Here is a 19260-nt window from a genome sequence, read left to right on the forward strand (position 1 = left end):
TAGTCAGGTGGTAATACCAAGAACAACACACTATCATCATATCGTAATATAAATTTTGTCGCCAATCTATAGAAACTGTGCTATGTAGTGAAGACATTCATGTTAAAACTGTAATAGGTGTTAACGCTGTGAACAGATTCGTACCTGAAAGACTCGCCTGGACTGGTATAATGCTACCACATTAGTACACCCCTACATTTGGGCGCGAGTTTATCGAAGAACAACACGAGATGCATACCGCTTGCCAACTGTGCCGAGTTCCTGCTGGTGGTAGTGGGCTTCCTCCATAGGTGACCTGTATCTTCAGCAAGAACTATGCACTAACCCATCGCACTTGAACTGTGTTTTGAGAAACATTTAACGGTCATGTGGATGATGCGCGTCGTGGACGCAACCCCAACTTTACATCATAACGGGCGGCAGATGAGCCGCCTGAACCACAAGGTCTCTTTAACACTGTGTATGTAACAACGTGTCGCAACCGTAGTCAAGGTGAACGGGGCTGAAACTCGTTAGTATTTTGTTTCTCCTTTGCTTTCTCCCGTTTCTGTATGAGGTCGTGACTCTCATATAGAATGATTCAAAAGCAACTGCACACAATTCGTGGGTTAATGTGTGTATCAAAACATAGTGAAACGTGTAAGTTTTGTCTGAAATTGCTTTATTTCAGAGTTAAGTAGTAGAGTAGGAATCAACACAAAATGAAGTCCTTTCAGAAAGCAAAGACACGAAGGGACCTCCAGCCGCGCGGGATTAGCCGAGCGGTCTGGGGCGCTGCAGTCACGGACTGTGCGGCTGGTCCCGGCGGAGGTTGAGTCCTCCCTCGGGTGTGTGTGTGTGTGTGTGTGTGTGTGTGTGTGTGTGTGTGTGTGTGTGTCCTTAGGATAATTTAGGTTAAGTAGTGTGTAAGCTTAGGAACTGATGACCTTAGCAGTTAAGTCCCATAAGATTTCACACACACACACACACACACACACACACACACACACACACACGAAATTAAACTCAACTACGTACTGTTTGTTTACCTCTGGACACGTTCAAAATTATATTCAAGTAGGCGAAGACTCAACTTCTTACTGCTCTCGGAATGCTGCATTATCCGTTCATCCCATTCTTAACAGTTGCACAGCTATTTTCAATTCACTGTTGTTGTGCTACATTCTCCATTGCAACACCATACCGGGGCTCCTTGAGACGATCGCAAATTTGGAAGTCCACGGGTTTGTATCCGGAGATTTGGTGGGCCAAGCACCCTGTCCGCTTATTGAATTTTGAGATATTATCTTGCCTCCCGTCTGGAAAGTGCAGAGCCACCGTCAACAAAGCTGTAACAGTTGATATGCGCGGCGAACACGACGCGGAAAAGCCTGTACTGGTTCATGATGCAATGTCTAGCACTAATGCTATATGGATCGTAACTGAAAGGAACCAGTGCCGGCCGGTGTGGTCGAGCGGTTCTAGGCGCTTCAGTCCGGAACCGCGCGATCGCTACGGTCGCAGGTTCGAATCCTGCCTCGGAAATGGATGTGTGTGATGTCTTTCGGTTACCAGAATGTTTGGAAGGCAGGAGACGAGATACTGGCAGAAGTAAAGCTGTGAGTACCGGGCGTGAGTCGTGCTTCGGTAGCTCAGATGGTAGAGCACTTGCCCGCGAAAGGCAAAGGTCCCGAGTTCGAGTCTCGCTCGGGCACACAGTTTTAATCTGCCAGGAAGTTTCAGGTCCTTCGGTTAGTTTAAGTAGTTCTAAGTTCGAGGGAACTGATGACCTCAGATGTTAAGTCCGATAGTGCTCAGAGCCATTTGAATTTGAAAGAAAGCAGTTTCAGATGAAACTTTATTTAATATTTCACTCGTATTTTGATCCGTATGTTACCAACCATGAAGTGTGTACAATTTCTTGTGAATCACCTTGTACATCGGATCGACAGTGTTAGTGGCATCTGATGGGATGGCTGCCCTTCCCGAGGCCACCAGTCACACTCGGGAAAAATCTATGTGCACTGAATATCTGCGGCTGGTGTAGAGCTCGTAGTTAAGTGTGAGAACGTTAACTGAGTATGTGCAGTGTGTACGTACCTGACCGGGACGCGGGTAACAGCCCAGTATTTACCTAGCTAGATGTGAAGAAACCGTCTAAAATTCAGTCAGTTTAGCCAGTGCACCAGCACTTGCCGTTAATCCACGTGGCAGGTTCCGTGTCCCTTAAGCGTGTGCGTTAGCTCTCTCCGCTATACTAGCGGGTAGGTGTTACTAATACGTAGTAAGCCTAAATACTTATGTGCATAATGTTTATGACTGTACTCTGTTTTATAACTACTTTTAGACTTGTTAACGGCTCTTTCTAGGGGGTCCGCGGCCACCTTTCACCAAATCGTGTAAAATAATGAGTAAAATTATTGAATAAAAATGTGAAAATCAAATTCATCACATGTTTACTTCAGGTCGTATCCCCAAGCAGCCTTTGCGGTTCCTAACTGAGAACGTATAAACAGTTTAGTGGCGGAGAATGCGGCTTCTCTGATCGACTGTTTCGCAACAATACGGGGGTCGTTTGTGCCCCGGCTCACGGCGCTAGATGCGCTGAAACCTTTTACGCATGCGCGGAGTGAGCTTCGTCGACCATCACAGAGCTCGCTGGTACGTATGCGGCCCCAGGCATCGTTAAATGTTAGACTTGCTTTGTCAGTGCACTACCTATTTCATAAGTCGATTTTTAACCAGTTTATTACTTCTAACATGGGTCCGTGGCTGAAGTCGGGATCATTGAAGATGGGTGCGGCTTCTCCATCGCCTTCACAACAAGGGAAGTTTCCACTTGAAATGAATGAGGAGGGAGGACGACCAAAGGAAGAACAATCACAAGAAGCTCCAAAGACTATTGATACTTCGGGGGGGGGGGGGGGGGGGGGGTCATTGGGAACATGGCACTTGCATTAAGAAGCTTTCAGTTCCCATAGGTTTCGCTCTGAAATTTAAAGTTACTGTGCTCTTGACTGACTAGGGGTCCGCCATGGATTTTCGACTGTAGAAGGGTCCGCCAGCTGAAAAGGTTGGGAAGCCCTGTGCCAGAACAATGTGGTTGTTAATATTAACCTGTTCCAGAATAAAACTTTTCGAGCATCGCTAAGACAGCAGAATATGAACAATGCCAATGAGGTGAAAAATCCTTCATAGTTTGTAGTTTCATCACACTTGTTTAAACGAGGCACGTTTTACTGACCCAGCTTCATCCACTTGGCATACGATTAATAAAGAAAAATTACGCTTATATCTGAGAAACAGAACTCTGCAACCCGAGTGCTAATTATGTCGTATGTCGAAGGAAACCGGTCGTGGCCTTGTAGAGTGGGCATCCCAGTATTTGCCTGAAGTAATTCAAGGACACCAGTTAAAGCCTCAATAATATTGTATCCAGACAGTACCACACATTACTCCACTTGTACGTATGTGCTGCTCTCGTTTTAAAATTCTGTTAATACGATAACTGCTGTTTCTCAGTGGGCGCACACGATTCATCAATTCACGCCACTTCCCTGGACAGACACGCCCAATACGGCGAAAGCCTTCCCCTGGGCGCGGTGCGGCAGTGCACGGCACCTGGAGTGAATAAATGAGAGACGTGACGGAAGACGCGTTGCCAGAGGGAGGCGCCACGGGAAGCGCAGCGGGGGGACGGCGCTGCACAGCACAGCAGAGCAGAGCGGGCCGCCCGCTATTCCTGTAAGCGGCTAAAATTAGGCGCCGCCGACACCGCGCGGAGCGGCGCGGCCCACGGCGCTCTGCCTTGCCTTACCAGATCCCCTTGCAGTCTTCCAGCCCCAGGCGCTCCCGGCAACGAAGTTAACTCACACAGAAGGGAGGGACACATCCAACGGGTAACCATACTGCTCATCTTCCGCACGCTTTTACTCCATACTGAGGAGCAACAAATTACTCTTCTCAAGCGTTCTCGAAAAATCAAGATCCAGAGTTTTACTATCCGGTTGAATGTAACTATATGAAAACGCTAGCCGCCGAACAGCGACGTTAATGCAACCGGCTGAGGTGGCACACCAGACGTCTTCATATACTGCATTTGAGTTTTCGTCTTTTCATACTGATCTCCCACCAAGAAATACTTTTACCACTGCAACACACCACGTTTCTCCGTAAATCAACAGTAGTATCAAGTTGGTTCTTAAGTTCTTTGTGTTTATCCGTAAGTTAATAAACACAACAGATACTCATAAGAGAGACTTTTAGTCATCGATATTATATTAACCTTCACTATTTACAAGTCCGCAAACTCTGGGGTTACTTTTCGAGTCTACGATGCAGAAATCACGTGTTTTCAGACGAAGAACTCGTCGAGTCGTCTTCGAAGTTAACTTTCATTCGGAAACTAAGGTACTTGATGGTTATTCGATAGATAGAGGAAAATGTGAAAATCTCACGGCGCAAGATATGATGTATAAGGCGGGTGCAAAGTGACTTCCCAAACGAACTTTCTGTATAGTGCTTTTGTCAGTCTATCAGAATGTGACCGTGCCTTATACTGAACTAGCATCACTTCACTTCATGCAATCTTCCTGGTCACTGTTCTTGGACTGCGGCCGCAAGACGTCTCAGTTGTTGACAATAAATGTCAGCAGCGATGGATACACTTCGAGGAAGCAAATCGTTGTACACTGGACCGTCGCCGTTCCGCCATGTGCGAAACAACACCTTTTGTGGATGCGCGCAAGTCTTTGTACGGGAAGCTGCTGTTTTGTTTGGGCTCAATCGTTGGTTTCTTTTTCCTAATGTTAGCATAAAGACACCGCTTCTCGTCACCAGTCACGATACAGGACAGGAATGGTCGGTGGTGTTCAAGGGACTAATTGATGACGAGCAAGTAGACGTGTTCATATCACTCCCGCTCATTTTTGTGATTTTGACTTACAACTTACAGCATGTGGTATCCATACATCCCATTTTTGAACCTTTTCCACTGAATGCAAACGTTGCACGATCGAATGATCACAGTTCACCATATCTGCGTGTTCTGCAGTACACTGACCTCGATCATTGTGGGTTATTGCGTTTAAACGATCTTCATCAAACCCCCAAAGTCTTCCTGATCGTGGCGAGGCACTAAGATCACAACGAGCCTCCTCAAAACGAGAACAATATTCTTGCCATGCTCTGTCCAATGGCATTATCCCCATGTACGGCGCAAATATTCCTGGCTGCCCCCGCTGCTCTCACCCTGCTACTGAACTCAAACAGAAAAATGTCTGAAATGTTCCGAATTTCCCAGTTGGCACTCCATTTTCTAGCGTCCACAGTTCCACTCACTATCACCGAATAAAAAAGACAATGCGTAAATTCAAACAGCAGCGGTGAACCACAAATAAAAAATGACAATCTATAAGTAAACCCAGAGAAACAGGAATACCAAAATGCAAAACAAAATTACTAAGAACTTATGCACCGAACGAGTAATAACAATGATAATTGGAGTGGCACATTTGAGCCGGCCGAAGTATATTCGATGTACAGTAAGGGATTGCGATGTAATGAGCATTTACTGGCGGATGAATCATGCGCATATCCGTCGAGTCGTATCGGGCTAAAATTCATATACGGCACTGGTGAACACCATGTTTGAGCGACCTACAAATCAAACAATAGTTAAAACTGTATTTATACTGCTTTTGATAATAAGAAGTAGCTGCTTCCCTATTCGCGACAAGCCGACGTTGTCTCCCTTCCTTTGGTAGACCGTTTCATTGTGATTTTGGAAGTGATACAGTTTGGTACTCAACAGGTCACAACCGCTCACAACAATCGTTCGTTAACAGTCACTGTAAACAGAAGATTACTGTGTTTTTTTTTAATTGAGCCAGCATCAGAATCTTCAACGGCGAATGAAAAATTGTATGAGAATTTATCAGAAAATTACACACACACACACACACACACACACACACACACACACACACACACACACACACACACACACACGAGAAAGTCGCAACGCAATATGATCAGACTTTTAGCCTGCTACCTTGCCCTGCATGAGAAGATCATCGTAATAGAACAACGTTTTTTTACATCAAGTGTATACTGCAATCATGCGTGAGAGGAACAAAATCTGATCGGCTGCGTGTATGCTTCCCTTGTGACGCATACCAATTTATGTGAGATGTCGTTCCCTACCAACACGGCAGTAATGTATGAACGCAGCATTATCGGAAGGCATCAGACTGACTATAGATCACCCAATTAATACTAGAAAATTTTACTTGTTTCTATATATATATATATATATATATATATACAGGGTGTTACAAAAAGGTACGGCCAAACTTTCAGGAAACATTCCTCACACACAAAGGAAGAAAATATGTTATGTGGACATGTGTCCGGAAACGCTTACTTTCCATGTTAGAGCTCATTTTATTACTTCTCTTCAAATCATATTAATCATGGAATGGAAACACACAGCAACAGAACGTACCAGCGTGACTTCAAACACTTTGTTACAGGAAATGTTCAAAATGTCCTCCGTTAGCGAGGATACATTCATCCACCCTCCGTCGCATGGAATCCCTGATGCACTGATGCAGCCCTGGAGAATGGCGTATTGTATCACACCCGTCCACAATACGAGCACGAAGTGTCTCTACATTTTGTACCGGGGTTGCATAGACAAGAGCTTTCAAATGCCCCCATAAATGAAAGTCAAGAGGGTTGAGGTCAGGAGAGCGTTGATGCCATGGAATTGGTCCGCCTCTACCAATCCATCGGTCACCGAATCTGTTGTTGAGAAGCGTACGAACACTTCGACTGAAATGTGCAGGAGCTCCATCGTGCATGAACCACATGTTGTGTCGTACTTGTAAAGGCACATGTTCTAGCAGCACAGGTAGAGTATCCCGTATGAAATCATGATAACGTGCTCCATACTGACGAAACTAAAATGAGCTCTAACATGGAAATTAAGCGTTCCGGACACATGTCCACATAACATCTTTTCTTTATTTGTGTGTGAGGAATGTTTCCTGAAAGTTTGGCCGTAATGACAGCGACTTTAAATACCACAGTAAGAACTACAAAGCTTATCTAATACACAGGTCTTGTTACAGTGCTGTTGCTTTAAATTTTTCCCTTGTATTATGTAGAAATGAAAACACTGATACAACAGTTGAAGAAAGGAATTAATAACTGCGTGTTTCTGCTGAAATTAAGAGAGATGCCGTATTCCAACCTGGGCTGAAAGCAGAACCTAGCACTGATCATCATAAGCGTGGTATATAGTCAGAACAAAGTCAAAAAAAGCTTTATCACCTTCACGACACCTCAAGGTTCCCATCGATTTAAGAATTTAGGTGATTCGAGTCTGAAGAGAAATCGGTATCAGCAGCTGTTTTCCTATACATGCTACATGAGAGGCTGTATGCACTATTCCTACTACAAGGTTTATGAAATTTAAAGAAACACTCTTCTAGCTTCATTGTGAAAATCGTTTTTTTATGACGACACGCTGCTGAGCATAGCCATAGAATTCAATCAGAGTGGTGTTATTGCCCTCGTCTATTCAATTTCTGCTAGCATTCAAATGAACTGTAGCCCCTGAAAGACTGCACTGGGGCACACTAATTACGCTCAGGGGTATACTACACGGCAACACCACCTCAGTTTGAGAAAACGAGTTAGGTCAGGCGCCAACATCACGTGCTACTTGGCCTCATCCAGCAGGATTACATGTTTACTATGACAAACAAAGCTTACCATCGCCAGTAACTAGTCAATAATTGACTACTTCCAACAGAATTTTCAGTAGCACCACCTAGAAGACACAACATCCTTGTTTCTTATGCACTGCTGTTACAGAATTGCTTCACGACATTAAGCATCTTTCCACGCTAGGAAACAGAATCTCCTTGTCAGTAGCCAGCAATACTAACCACTACACAACGCACGCAGTTTACACACAACGCTGAGATTTACTAGAGGAAGAAATAGTTTACCACTATATCCACTTACAAAATCAATCCTATTTAAAAAACGAAGACCTAAAGGTCTGATAAAATCCAGCAGCAACAACAACAAGAAACTGCTTTACATGATTAATTGTAAGGGAAAAAAGGCGCTGCATCACGATATTGATAAGAGTGTGTGGTTGACAACGACCACCATGCGCGTGCTTCAGTTCAAGTTCCTGAAACGACGAATCGTGGTGTCACAAAAGCGGAACACTCGTTTTTCAAAAGTTAAACATATGACGCGACAACGCAATACAACACCAGAATGTTTCCACCGTCTTTCACTGACGTATTCCCACACTTCTTGGGCATAAATGTGGTTGTTCCATTTGGGGTTTCCTACTAAAGGAAGTGCATTATCAACATTTGGCATTATCAACATTTGGCAAGTAACCCAAGCGGTAATTGTCTATGGAGGATAAACGTGTGTTAGCCTGAACCGTTATATTATTGGTATTTTGATTTTGTTACAACTTAGATTTAATCTTACGCGTTGCCTAGGCGAAAAAACGCTTATGTAATCTTAATTTTACCGAAATATAAGGATAATATTACTGGTAAAAAATTTAAACTATAACATCAGTCAACGTTCTTCTTTCTTTCGATATCTTCTAAAATATATTTTTACGGCTAAATCTGGCCGAACTATCGAAGAGAGCCGCTAGGCCGAAACAAATTCGACAATCCGTTCTCGCATTTTTAGAGTGAATCATTTTATTAGCAATCCAAAATTTACACTAAATTGCAGACATATCTGAAGACGAACATCATTCACATTCCACGCATGATCTAACATCGTTTGCATTTGTAACACAGATGTGCAAACCGTTTACGATGAAACCATTTATAGACTGTAACCCCTCAGGGCAGCAGTTACCTCGACTTGAAGAATACGGTATTTAACAATCAGCACCAAACAGTTACTTCGAAGTGAATTTAATGTTCTACTCTAATCATCATTAGTGTCCTGAGGAGCATATTAAATTTTTCTCCCGCGTAGGGAAATGCAAGGACGTTTTAGCTTTGTAATTCCCTTCTCTCTTCATCTCATTCTCGTTTCTGTTGGCGCCGAAAGAAGAATTTTGTGAAAGGTTCTAATCTTGCGAGGTGTATGAACTCCGGAGAAGTTTGGTTAGTGCTTTCTAAGCAGGCAAAGACATTACTGCGTGTGCAAGAGGGAAGTGAATATATCGCCTAGTAGTTTGCAAAGCAGTCCCAAATATACGTTTCACTTACTGTAGCGACGTCACCGGATGGAACCACAGGCCGGATACTCACCTGTGAACAGAAGACAAGTAAGTATGCATCAAGCAGCGAGACATACAAAAACGTTATGACAGTTACAAATGCTGTAGCAAGGAAATTTTTATTGTGGTTTATAGAGCAAGGCAGAACCACAAGTAACACGGTAACACAAAAATAAGTTAGGGCACGTAATACAACAGTTTATCTAATTACCTACTACCTAATTACTTACAATTTAATTACTTATAAAAAAACTCGTCTGAAACAGGGATAGCTAGCAACAATTGTACAGTGAATAAAGTAAAGATCAAATCCATTGCATCAAGATAAAAGCAGTTGCACAAGCTCTTCTTCTGTTAATGATATTTGAGGAGAGCCACTTTCAGGCTTGCCAAAAGAGTGCCGACCCTGGGCAAAGGTTTCGAAAATCTGACATTTGGGTCAAGTCAGATTATTTTTCCGGACGCTTGATTATTAGCACGCGCACAATGAAAAGGAATAGACAACAGAAACAAATGAAACCATGACGACTGTAACAATCTTGAAGAACGTAAATGATACAAACTTATGTCGGCGTACTGAAGTTTCGGGCTATGTTTGTGGCACAGACACGGCGGAGTGAAACGTACGCTTGCTCATTTGGATTGCCAGCGCGCCACTGTGTGGCGGGAGGCGCGGCGCGGTAGACGCAATCGTCGATTGTCGGCGGCTTCACATTGTTCTCAATAAAAATGTATGGAACAAAAGGAGACAGTCTATGTGTGCTTCCTTATTTAGTGATGCTAAGTAGGATTCATCGAATTTATTTATTTCTACAATCTAATTTCATCAGACAAAGCAAGTCTGAGTTCACTCCCACCGCGCCCTCAAAATTAGGAAAAATCTGGGGAAACACGGACGTGCGGCAGCTTTAGCTACGATAGCCACTTTTCTTCCAAATGAAGTATACTATTTGTTACAGACGGGGAAAAAGTAGAATGTACCAGTGAGGTATTATTTATTTTGCTTAATTAAGTAGTGCTTTTAGAAATATCTAACAAATAATTGCCACTGCTAAACAGCTTCTTTGCAGGGTATATTTAAGTTACGATATATAAATAATTTCAATTTGTATAAAATGCAGATATCTTTCGTTTTGTTAGTGTACAGGGAGAAATCAGTTTACTGAAGTTGACGTTATTAATGATTCACTATTACATAAAGCTATAAAATCTAATAATCTACTGCACTCAGTCCACCTCACCCAAAAATTGAAACACAAACTCCAAGCTTTGCCGCGCTTCAACCGTTTTACAACTTTTAGATCGCTGGGATTGGCTGCAGTCGTCTGTCTCGTAAGGACAGGAAATTGTGACTAGCGTCAACATGTAACGAGCAGTACTTCACACAGACAGGCGACTAACTTTTCATGAAATAAATGATCCGAAGTGATATGATTACTTACTTCATACAGATTACGGGACTCAAATGCGTCACTTAATAGTTGCAAGGAATACAAAATTAACGGGTTCTCACTTTTTCTCCATTGAAACTTTTGACATTGACAACATTCACGACTGATGTTAGGCTGCGTTCAAAAAAGGGGACTCAGTTTATGGTTCAGTCACTCAGCCGATGCGTTACACGTACAATACGATGCGTTATACGTAAAATGATTGCTAGAAAAGTCATATTATCGGTGTATTTTCACGTACTTTATTCTTCGCAGTAAGTACGGGTGGCAACTGCAGCCCTAACTAGAAATTTTTGATTTCACACAATGCCGAAGAAAAAATGAAATTTCGACAGTACAGTTTCCAAGAAAATGAATGAAACAGAAACATTCTGCATTGTTTCTGAACAAAATAGCAAGTTGTCACAGGAATTATAAACAAATTTCCATATCCAATAAATTAACACGCGAGCTATTGACAAGTGCCCAAAGTATGTAGCACTGTTAGTGGATAGCGCATCTAAACAAACCAGTAGAGATAATCGGTATTGAGTGAGGAATAAGATATGGCCTACGCTGGAAGTGGACCTCAGGTCGACATTTCAAATTTTTCCCATCCTACCGTTTAAGAACGATTTTCGCCAAAATTACGAGTATAATCGGTTATAATCAAACCCAAAACACAGTAACAACAATTAAAGTTTTCTTTACACTAAACCCAGTGATTATTCAGTGACAGTTTTTATTTTAAGTGTAATGATTTGGAAAGAGCACAGAACGGGCACTGATTTGTTTTTCTCGTGTATGATGACAGCAGATTTTTAAAGTAAGTTTAATAGCGTAAGTCTTTCTTCTACTTTATTTACTTATGCCATGGTTTTATAACTATGATAGACTGGGTTTTAATATTACTTACATGTTAGATATGTTGCCTTAGAGAAACACACCACCTCCTTTTATCAGACAAGTGATTTGATTCTCCGTTTCCACTTACTATAAAGTAATGAGCAGCTCGTCAACTGAAGAGGGCCAAGGTGTAGATGCTGATTTGTGAAAGCTCCAAACTGAAACAACGCACCTGGAGTGGCCAATATTCAATAGGAATTTTTTAGATCTTTGGTAGTATCAATCATGATAAAACCATTCCACCCGGCCTGCTAGATGTACGAGACATTTCAAGAAGACTTTCATAATTCTAAAGAAGGTAGGTGCTGACAAAAGTGAATCTTAACAAAAGAACAGAATGCCTGCAACAGGCTGGCTTATGGAAAGATCCGTATTCTTTCCAACGAGAGTGCAAGGGAACAGTAGAACAACCACAGACAACATTTTTGTTCATTCCTCATTACTAGAAGGGCATTCTGTTAGCAAAAAGGTGAATGGCCTTTCAGATCATGATGCACAAATTTTAACCCTAAAAGATTTTTGTGCTGCAACACATGTTAAATATAGTTATCAACTGTGTAGGAAAGCTGATCCAGTTGCTGTAGAGACCTTTGTAAACCTTATCAAGGAACAAGAGTGGCAAGATGTTTATAGCGCTGATACCGTAGATGATAAATATAATGCTTTTCTTAAGACTTTTCTCATGCTCTTTGAAAGTTGCTTTCCGTTAGAACGTTTAAAACAGGGTACTAGCACAAACAGGCAGCCTCGGTGGCTGACTAGGAGGATAAGAATATCTTGTAGAACAAAGTGGCAATTATATCAAAACGTTAGAAACAGTCAAAATCTAATAGTATTGTAAGGTGCTTAAAAATGTTATTAGCAAGGCAAAAAGTATGTGGTATGCAGACAGAATAGCTAAGTCTCAGGATAAAATTAAAACCATATGGTCAGTCGTAAAGGAAGTGGCTGGTCTGCAGAGACAGGTTGAGGATATAGAATCAGTGCGTAGTGGGAATGCCCGTGTTACTGATAAGTCGCATATATGTACAGTATTTAATAATCACTTTCTGAAAGACACTGATGATGTTGACAATTTTTGACCTATTTCTATGCCATCGGTGTTTGCTAAAGTTATCGAGTAGGTTGTATATACTACAAGGTTACTGGAGCATTTAAATTCACATAATTTGCTGTCAAATGTTCAGTTTGGTTTTAGAAATGGTTTAACAACTGAAAATGCTATATTCTCTTTTCTCTGTGAGGTTTTGGACGGATTAAATAGAAGTTTCCGAACGCTAGGTGTCTTTGATTTAACGAAGGCTTTTGACTGTGTTGACCACAAAATATTACTGCAGAAGTTGGACCATTACGGAGTAAGGGGAGTAGCTTACAATTGGTTCGCCTCTTACTTTAAGAACAGAAAGCAGAGGGTAATTCTCCGCAATATTGAGAGTGGTAGTTATGTTCAGTCCCAATGGGGCACTTAAGTGGGGCGTTCCCCAAGGGTCGGTGCTGGGGCCACTGCTGTTTCTTATTTATATAAATGATATACCTTCTAGTATTACAGGTGATTCAAAAATATTTCTGTTTGCTGATGACACCAGCTTGATAGTGAAGGATCTTGTGTGTAATATTGAAACAGTAACAAATAATGTAGTTCATGAAATAAGTTCGTGGCTTGTGGAAAATAATTTGATGCTAAATCACAGTAAGACTCAGTTTTTACACTTTCTAACTCACAATTCAACAAGAACCGATATTTTGATCACACAGAATAGGCATATTATAAGCTAGACGGAATAGTTCAAGTTCCTTGGCGTTCGGATAGATAGTAAGCTGTTGTGGAAAGCCCATGTCCTGCATCTTGTTCAGAAGCTAAATGCTGCTTTATTTACCATTAGAACAGTATCTGAAATAAGTGACACTTCAACACAAAAAGTAGTCTACTTCGCATATTTTCATACGCTTATGTCGTATGGTATTATTTTTTGTGGTAATTCTTCTGATTCAAAAAGGGTATTTTTGGCTCAAAAGCTGGCTGTTCGAGCTATATGTGGTGTAAGTTCGAGAACCTCTTGTCGACCCCTATTCAATAGTCTGGGAATTCTGACATTGCCCTCACAGTATATATTTTCTTTAATGTCGTTTGTTGTTAGCAATATTAGCCTATTCCCAAGAGTTAGCAGCTTTCACTCAGTTAATACTAGGCAGAAACCAAATCTGCATGTGGAATGTACTTCCTTGACTCTTGTGCAGAAAGGAGTGCAGTATTCTGCTGCATCCATTTTCAATAAGCTACCACAAGAACTCAAAAATCTTAGCAGTAGCCCAAACTCTGTTAAGTCTAAACTGAAGAGTTTCCTCATGGCTCACTCCTCCTATTCTGTCGAGGAGCTCCTGGAAGAGCTAAAAAATTAAGCAAATTCCAGTGTTACATTGTTGATTTTCTTCATTTAAACTTACGACTTGTCACCTGAATATATTTTTTTGTATTTCATTTTATCTGTTTCTAATATCGTGTTATAATTTCATGTATTGACTCGTTCCATGACCATGGAGACTTCTCCTTAATTTGGTCCCACGGAACAATAAATAAATAAATCAATCAATCAATCAATTTGCGTAAGGCAGAAATGTAGAAACATGCAAAGAATACTAGGCCTAAGAACGCATCTTAGAAGGTAGGTAGGAAAAAAGCGAAACATGCGTTTATTGTACTAGTAGTTTTAGAGGAAGCTTTTTACAATGTTGACTGGAATACAGTTCTTTAATTTCTGGAAATAGATGGGATAAAATACAGGGAACGAAAGCTTATTTATACCCTGTACAGAAATCAGAGCACAATTATGAATCGAAGGATATAAAAAGGAAGCAGTAACTGGTAATATTCGATCTGTACACTGTACAAGCAAGAAAGAAAACCAAAGGGACAACTGGGGAGGGAATTGAAGCTGAGGCAAAAGAATAAAATGTCTGAGATTTGCAAACGACGTAATTCCGTTCGAGATAGGGAAGAACTTTAACAAGCAGTCGAACGGAGTGCATAGTGTATTGAAAAAGAGGTTATAAGACGTACAAAGCTAACATTAAGGGTAGTGGAAAGCAGTCAAACCAAATCAGGCGATGCTGAGGGAATTTGATTAGAAAATGAGACACTACAAGTAGTACGAGTGTTCTGCTATTTGGGCAGTCAAATATCTGACGGTGGTCAGAATAAAATGCAGCCCGGCAGTTTGGTAACTTCACACACAAATTTAAATGCTGGGTAGTCTTTTCTAGAAGTGTGTTTGGAGTGCAGCCTTGAACGGAAGTGAAAGGTGGACGATATACGTTTGAGATAGAAATAAAAGACGCTCTCGAAACAGGGTACTACAGGACGTCGTTTAAGGTTAGTGTGGACAATCAGAAGGTAAATTGAATCGAACTGGAGACAAAATAAATGTACGGCAAAATTTGATTAAAAGAAGTTATCGGTGGATAGGGCACTTCTTGAGGCATCATCAGGCAATCGTCAATTTAGTAATGGAAGAAGTTGGAGAAGGGCGGGGAGGTAAAAAATAGTCAACGAAGACCAAGGCTTATAACAATGCAGTACTCAGGTGCAAATGGATGTAGGTTTCGGTAGCGATGCAAATATGGCTGCACATGATGAACTATCGTGGAGAGTTGCCTCAAACCAGACCACAACACACTGCCACTCTCATTGACCTGGTAACTTGGTGCGTCGACAGTATTTTTTTTTTAATTTATATGGCTCTAACTACCAAACTATTTAGCCAGTTAGCCGGCCGAAGTTGCCGTGCGGTTAAAGGCGCTGCAGTCTGGAACCGCAAGACCGCTACGGTCGCAAGTTCGAATCCTGCCTCGGGCATGGATGTTTGTGACGTCCTTAGGTTAGTTAGGTTTACCTAGTTCTAAGTTCTAGGGGACTAATGACCTCAGCAGTTGAGTCCCATAGTGCTCAGAGCCATTTGAACCATTTTTTAGCCAGTTACATTGATACCACTTTTACGAATTACATACTCATTTGTTACGTTTACAGTGAAGTTTCGACGAATCTGATTCATTCTTCATTGTGTATCACTGACAACACAAATATATAAACTTTCTTTTTCTTATAAATTTTTTTTCTTCTTTACTGTTGTGATAAAAGTCTTACGCTATACACAAGCAACTCTTAGTGTGTAGTATGAAGAGAATTTGAATACTGTGAATTACTGCGTACTACACCGCAGTGCCGACGGATTTTTTCCCACATGGTGCGTCTGGTTTAGTTCCTTGACATTTCAAGTCAGAGTCTGCGATCGCCTGGTGGACGTGCAAAGAGCGTGACAAAATGGCAGGTTAGCGGGCAGTCCGCTACCAGATCTGTCGCTGTTGTAGTGAAGACCAGAGGAGACAGTGACCATCACAGAAATCTGTCAACCGTGAACACTTTCGCGTGGGTGGGGCAGCAGCTGACACGCAAAGCCAGCGGAAACGCATAACAGGAGAAACAAAGCGGCGTGGCGGAGCCGGCGGCGCGCACCGCTGCCCTCCTAATCGAGCGCCCTGACGCCGCCTGCACGCCCGGAAAAAAACCACGTCTGCGGGAACGGCATCTGGTAAACAACTGCAGGAGCCCAGCTGATTCGCCATTCACCACTTACAATTTGCACAATGGACAGCAAGCATGAACTAGTTTACTATTCAGATGTGCAGCATATTAACGTACGCTTGAAATTGTTACCAGAGTAATGTTATCTGCACTCACTCACTTTTAAAATATAAACAAATCGTGTACTTCCAAGGTGTTCGCCCTAGTTGTATCCATTTACGCACATAATTTCGACGATCGATTCAGCTATCTTCGAGTTGTGCTATTATGTATACTAGCTCCCTGGATCCCAACCTTGGATCACAGAAGTTCAATAGCTCCTAGTGCGATTTACACAAAAGCAGAATTAGTGCATGAGTAATAATACACCTTGGTTAGAAGGGGTCGGTAAAATGTAATGTGATAAACGCAAGTAATTACAATGCGTGTATTTCCTTATTAAAAAATCAGACAACTAAGGCAGATTGGTATTCAATACACTGAGAATATTTAATAATGGCAACCTGTTGGAATACAAATCTGACGACTGTAATTCGAGGGTCGGGTGGAAAACTGGAAAACAGAACAATGGCGGAAGTACGTACGTACTATCGTGAAACCGGTTAATACAGAAAAGAACTACTGAAGTCAATACGTCACACCCGTTGTGGATTTTGATGGCAAACTGTTCATGACTTCACAAGACAAATCTTCAAAGTGAGCTCTGAGATAGTAAAATCACGAATTGATTTTAACGCCGAAGCAGTCAGGAACCCTGTTGAGCTCTTCTTGGAAGGTTAACGAGAAGAGGCTACCATTGCCACGGCCGTGCTCACCGGCTCTTTTATGACATCCCACAGCGCGGCCTTGCAGATGGACGAAGTTTGGACATACCGTAGCGACCGTTCGCGCACGTGAGTGTAGTGAGGAAGAATTTTTAGCGAAAGGTGCCATTGTCAGCTGAACGTGGAAAGACGACTTGTGGGATGGATGGTGGAGATTGGTATCGTGCAGGTGGAAAGAGAGCCCCAAGCTAGTTCGTTGAAATTATGAGACGCCACTGAATGCGTAGCTCTTACAGAAAACATTGTTTAAGGATTAAGACCTACAGACATAATATCTTCTAAGCTTTTCCAGGGAGACAGAGGAGCATGGCAGTGACTATGGAAAGCTCCCGCAGTGGTTTAGGAGAAAAACAGGAATAGTGAGGAACAACTTTTTTTCAGAGGCGAATGAGAGACCGGAGATCATTGGCTAACCAAGTAAAGCATAGCCCAGAGGAGGGAACACAAGTTTCCTAAGGCGAATTTTGATCTGTCAGAGCTCAGCCAGTCTAGTTAAAACGAAAAACACGGCAATGCGAGGTTTCCTTCAGACGATTTAGAACAGAGGCTTTATGGCTTATTTGTCTCTCGTATCGCCGTCTGCTTCAGTGAGGGTCTTCTCTTGGAGCACCGCTGCTACTTGCTCCTCCATCTTCGTGTGCCTCGAAACATTTCAGATTTCCAACCAGCGTTGAATTCTGTGTTATTTGTTTTGTCAATAATTGTACCAGACGCATTACGCCTTTTAGTTTAAGGCAACGTCGGTGGAATCTAGAAACATACCGTTTTATTTTGATATGCGTCATTTGTAGACAACAGAACAGTTCGTGTTTCGTTTTTCATATGTGTAAGTGATTGCCTACAGCTATTCGAGTTTTTGGCTGGGCTGGGTAATGGTGTGTGTGTGTGTGTGTGTGTGTGTGTGTGTGTGTGTGTGTGTGTGTGTGTGTGTGTGTGTACTTCGTTTGGTTGAAAACATCTATGTAAACAAACAAGATATCAAAAGACGAAGTGAACACACACCAGTTTTTGGTAAAATATGTTTTCGGTAAAATATGTACAACTAGTGACAGAAGAATAATAGTGCTTCACAGCAATTAGCGCAAACAACATGAAAACTGTGAAGAAAAAAGTTCGTAACTTGACAATGTGTTTGCGTTTCGTAAGTGCAGTTATAGTTCGACCTCCGGCGTGTGACCACACGAGAGCAAACGCAGATGCCAATCAAGAGCTTTAATAGCTGTACGTGAAAGGCGAAGTGCGTCTGGAACAAATAAAATATACTGCAGAAACAGAAACGGAGATATTTATTTACAAAACGAATATTTCAGTGGTTGCTGTGGATGATGGCCACGCAAACTAACTTTTAATCCTGTTTAAGATTACTACAGAAACTGACAATCACTCGTACATGTAGTAACAGTTAATTTCTCCCATTGCGATTAATTATTCAGGTTTAAGATGGTTCTCTAATATAAATTTGTAGAGTAAAGTGTCCTAATATGGAATAGATTTTGATTTTGTCTCATACCGCGAACACCATTACGAATTAAACACCGCTTTTACACTTATATTAAAATATGGGATTCTAAGATTAGGTTCATTTGGTTTTTAGGCTGTTGAATGTAAAATCATTCTGTTGCGTTTTATTTTTAGAAAATCTCGAAACGGTTCCTTAGGGGGGATGGGGGTGGCTTCTATTTCGAGGTAACATCTTTTCTTACAATTTTTAGTTAGAAATATGACAATAAAATAACTTTAATAGAAATTGTTTAACAGTTTCCATGAACAGAAAATGCACTGCCAGTAAGTTCTTCAGCCACAAAAAGAAAACACTTAAGCGAAAATTATTTTCTTACTTTCAGTCAAGTAACTAAATGGAAAACAACTAAAATCATCACACAGGGTTTCTTATTCAGTTATTTGCACTTCAAGCACACGAAATTCTTTTTCGGATTACCTGCACAGTTTATGTGAGCTCACATCAGGCATTTTTGACAACGGATCCACTCTTCCAGCATCAGCTTCATCTACGCTTTTATTTCTCCAATCATCGTCCTCTGACAGAGAAGGAAATTCAGAATCTTCTGCCAACCTGACGAATAAATTTGTGATCTCTAAGACAGTGTTATATTCAGAATAACCTGCCAAGTCATAAGCAGTGGCATTAGAACTGGATGACAGGAAAAACACGTCTGCAGCACTCACAATATCCCATGTTGAAGCTGTAGGCCTATCATCAGTTGTTTGAAGTCCATTGACAGGCGACTGTTGATCTTGGCG

General features: G+C 41.6%; 1 protein-coding gene across 15 annotated transcripts in view; it reads right to left on the bottom strand.

Annotated features, from left to right (window-relative positions):
• The window catches only part of LOC126182918 (RNA binding protein fox-1 homolog 3-like), a 402959-nt gene that overhangs the window by 288966 nt on the left and 94733 nt on the right, over nucleotides 1-19260 (bottom strand). For 13 of the 15 annotated variants that reach the window (XM_049924893.1, XM_049924903.1, XM_049924902.1 and 10 more), the window contains exon 2: nucleotides 9249-9290. The exons of the other annotated variants lie outside the window; for them this stretch is intronic. In XM_049924893.1, coding sequence (XP_049780850.1) covers nucleotides 9249-9290 — 42 coding nt within the window. The remainder of the gene's footprint in view (nucleotides 1-9248; nucleotides 9291-19260) is intronic. 15 annotated transcript variants of the gene reach the window in all.

Source organism: Schistocerca cancellata, chromosome 1, assembly GCF_023864275.1.
Source record: "Schistocerca cancellata isolate TAMUIC-IGC-003103 chromosome 1, iqSchCanc2.1, whole genome shotgun sequence".
NCBI classification, from domain to species: Eukaryota; Metazoa; Arthropoda; class Insecta; order Orthoptera; family Acrididae; genus Schistocerca; species Schistocerca cancellata.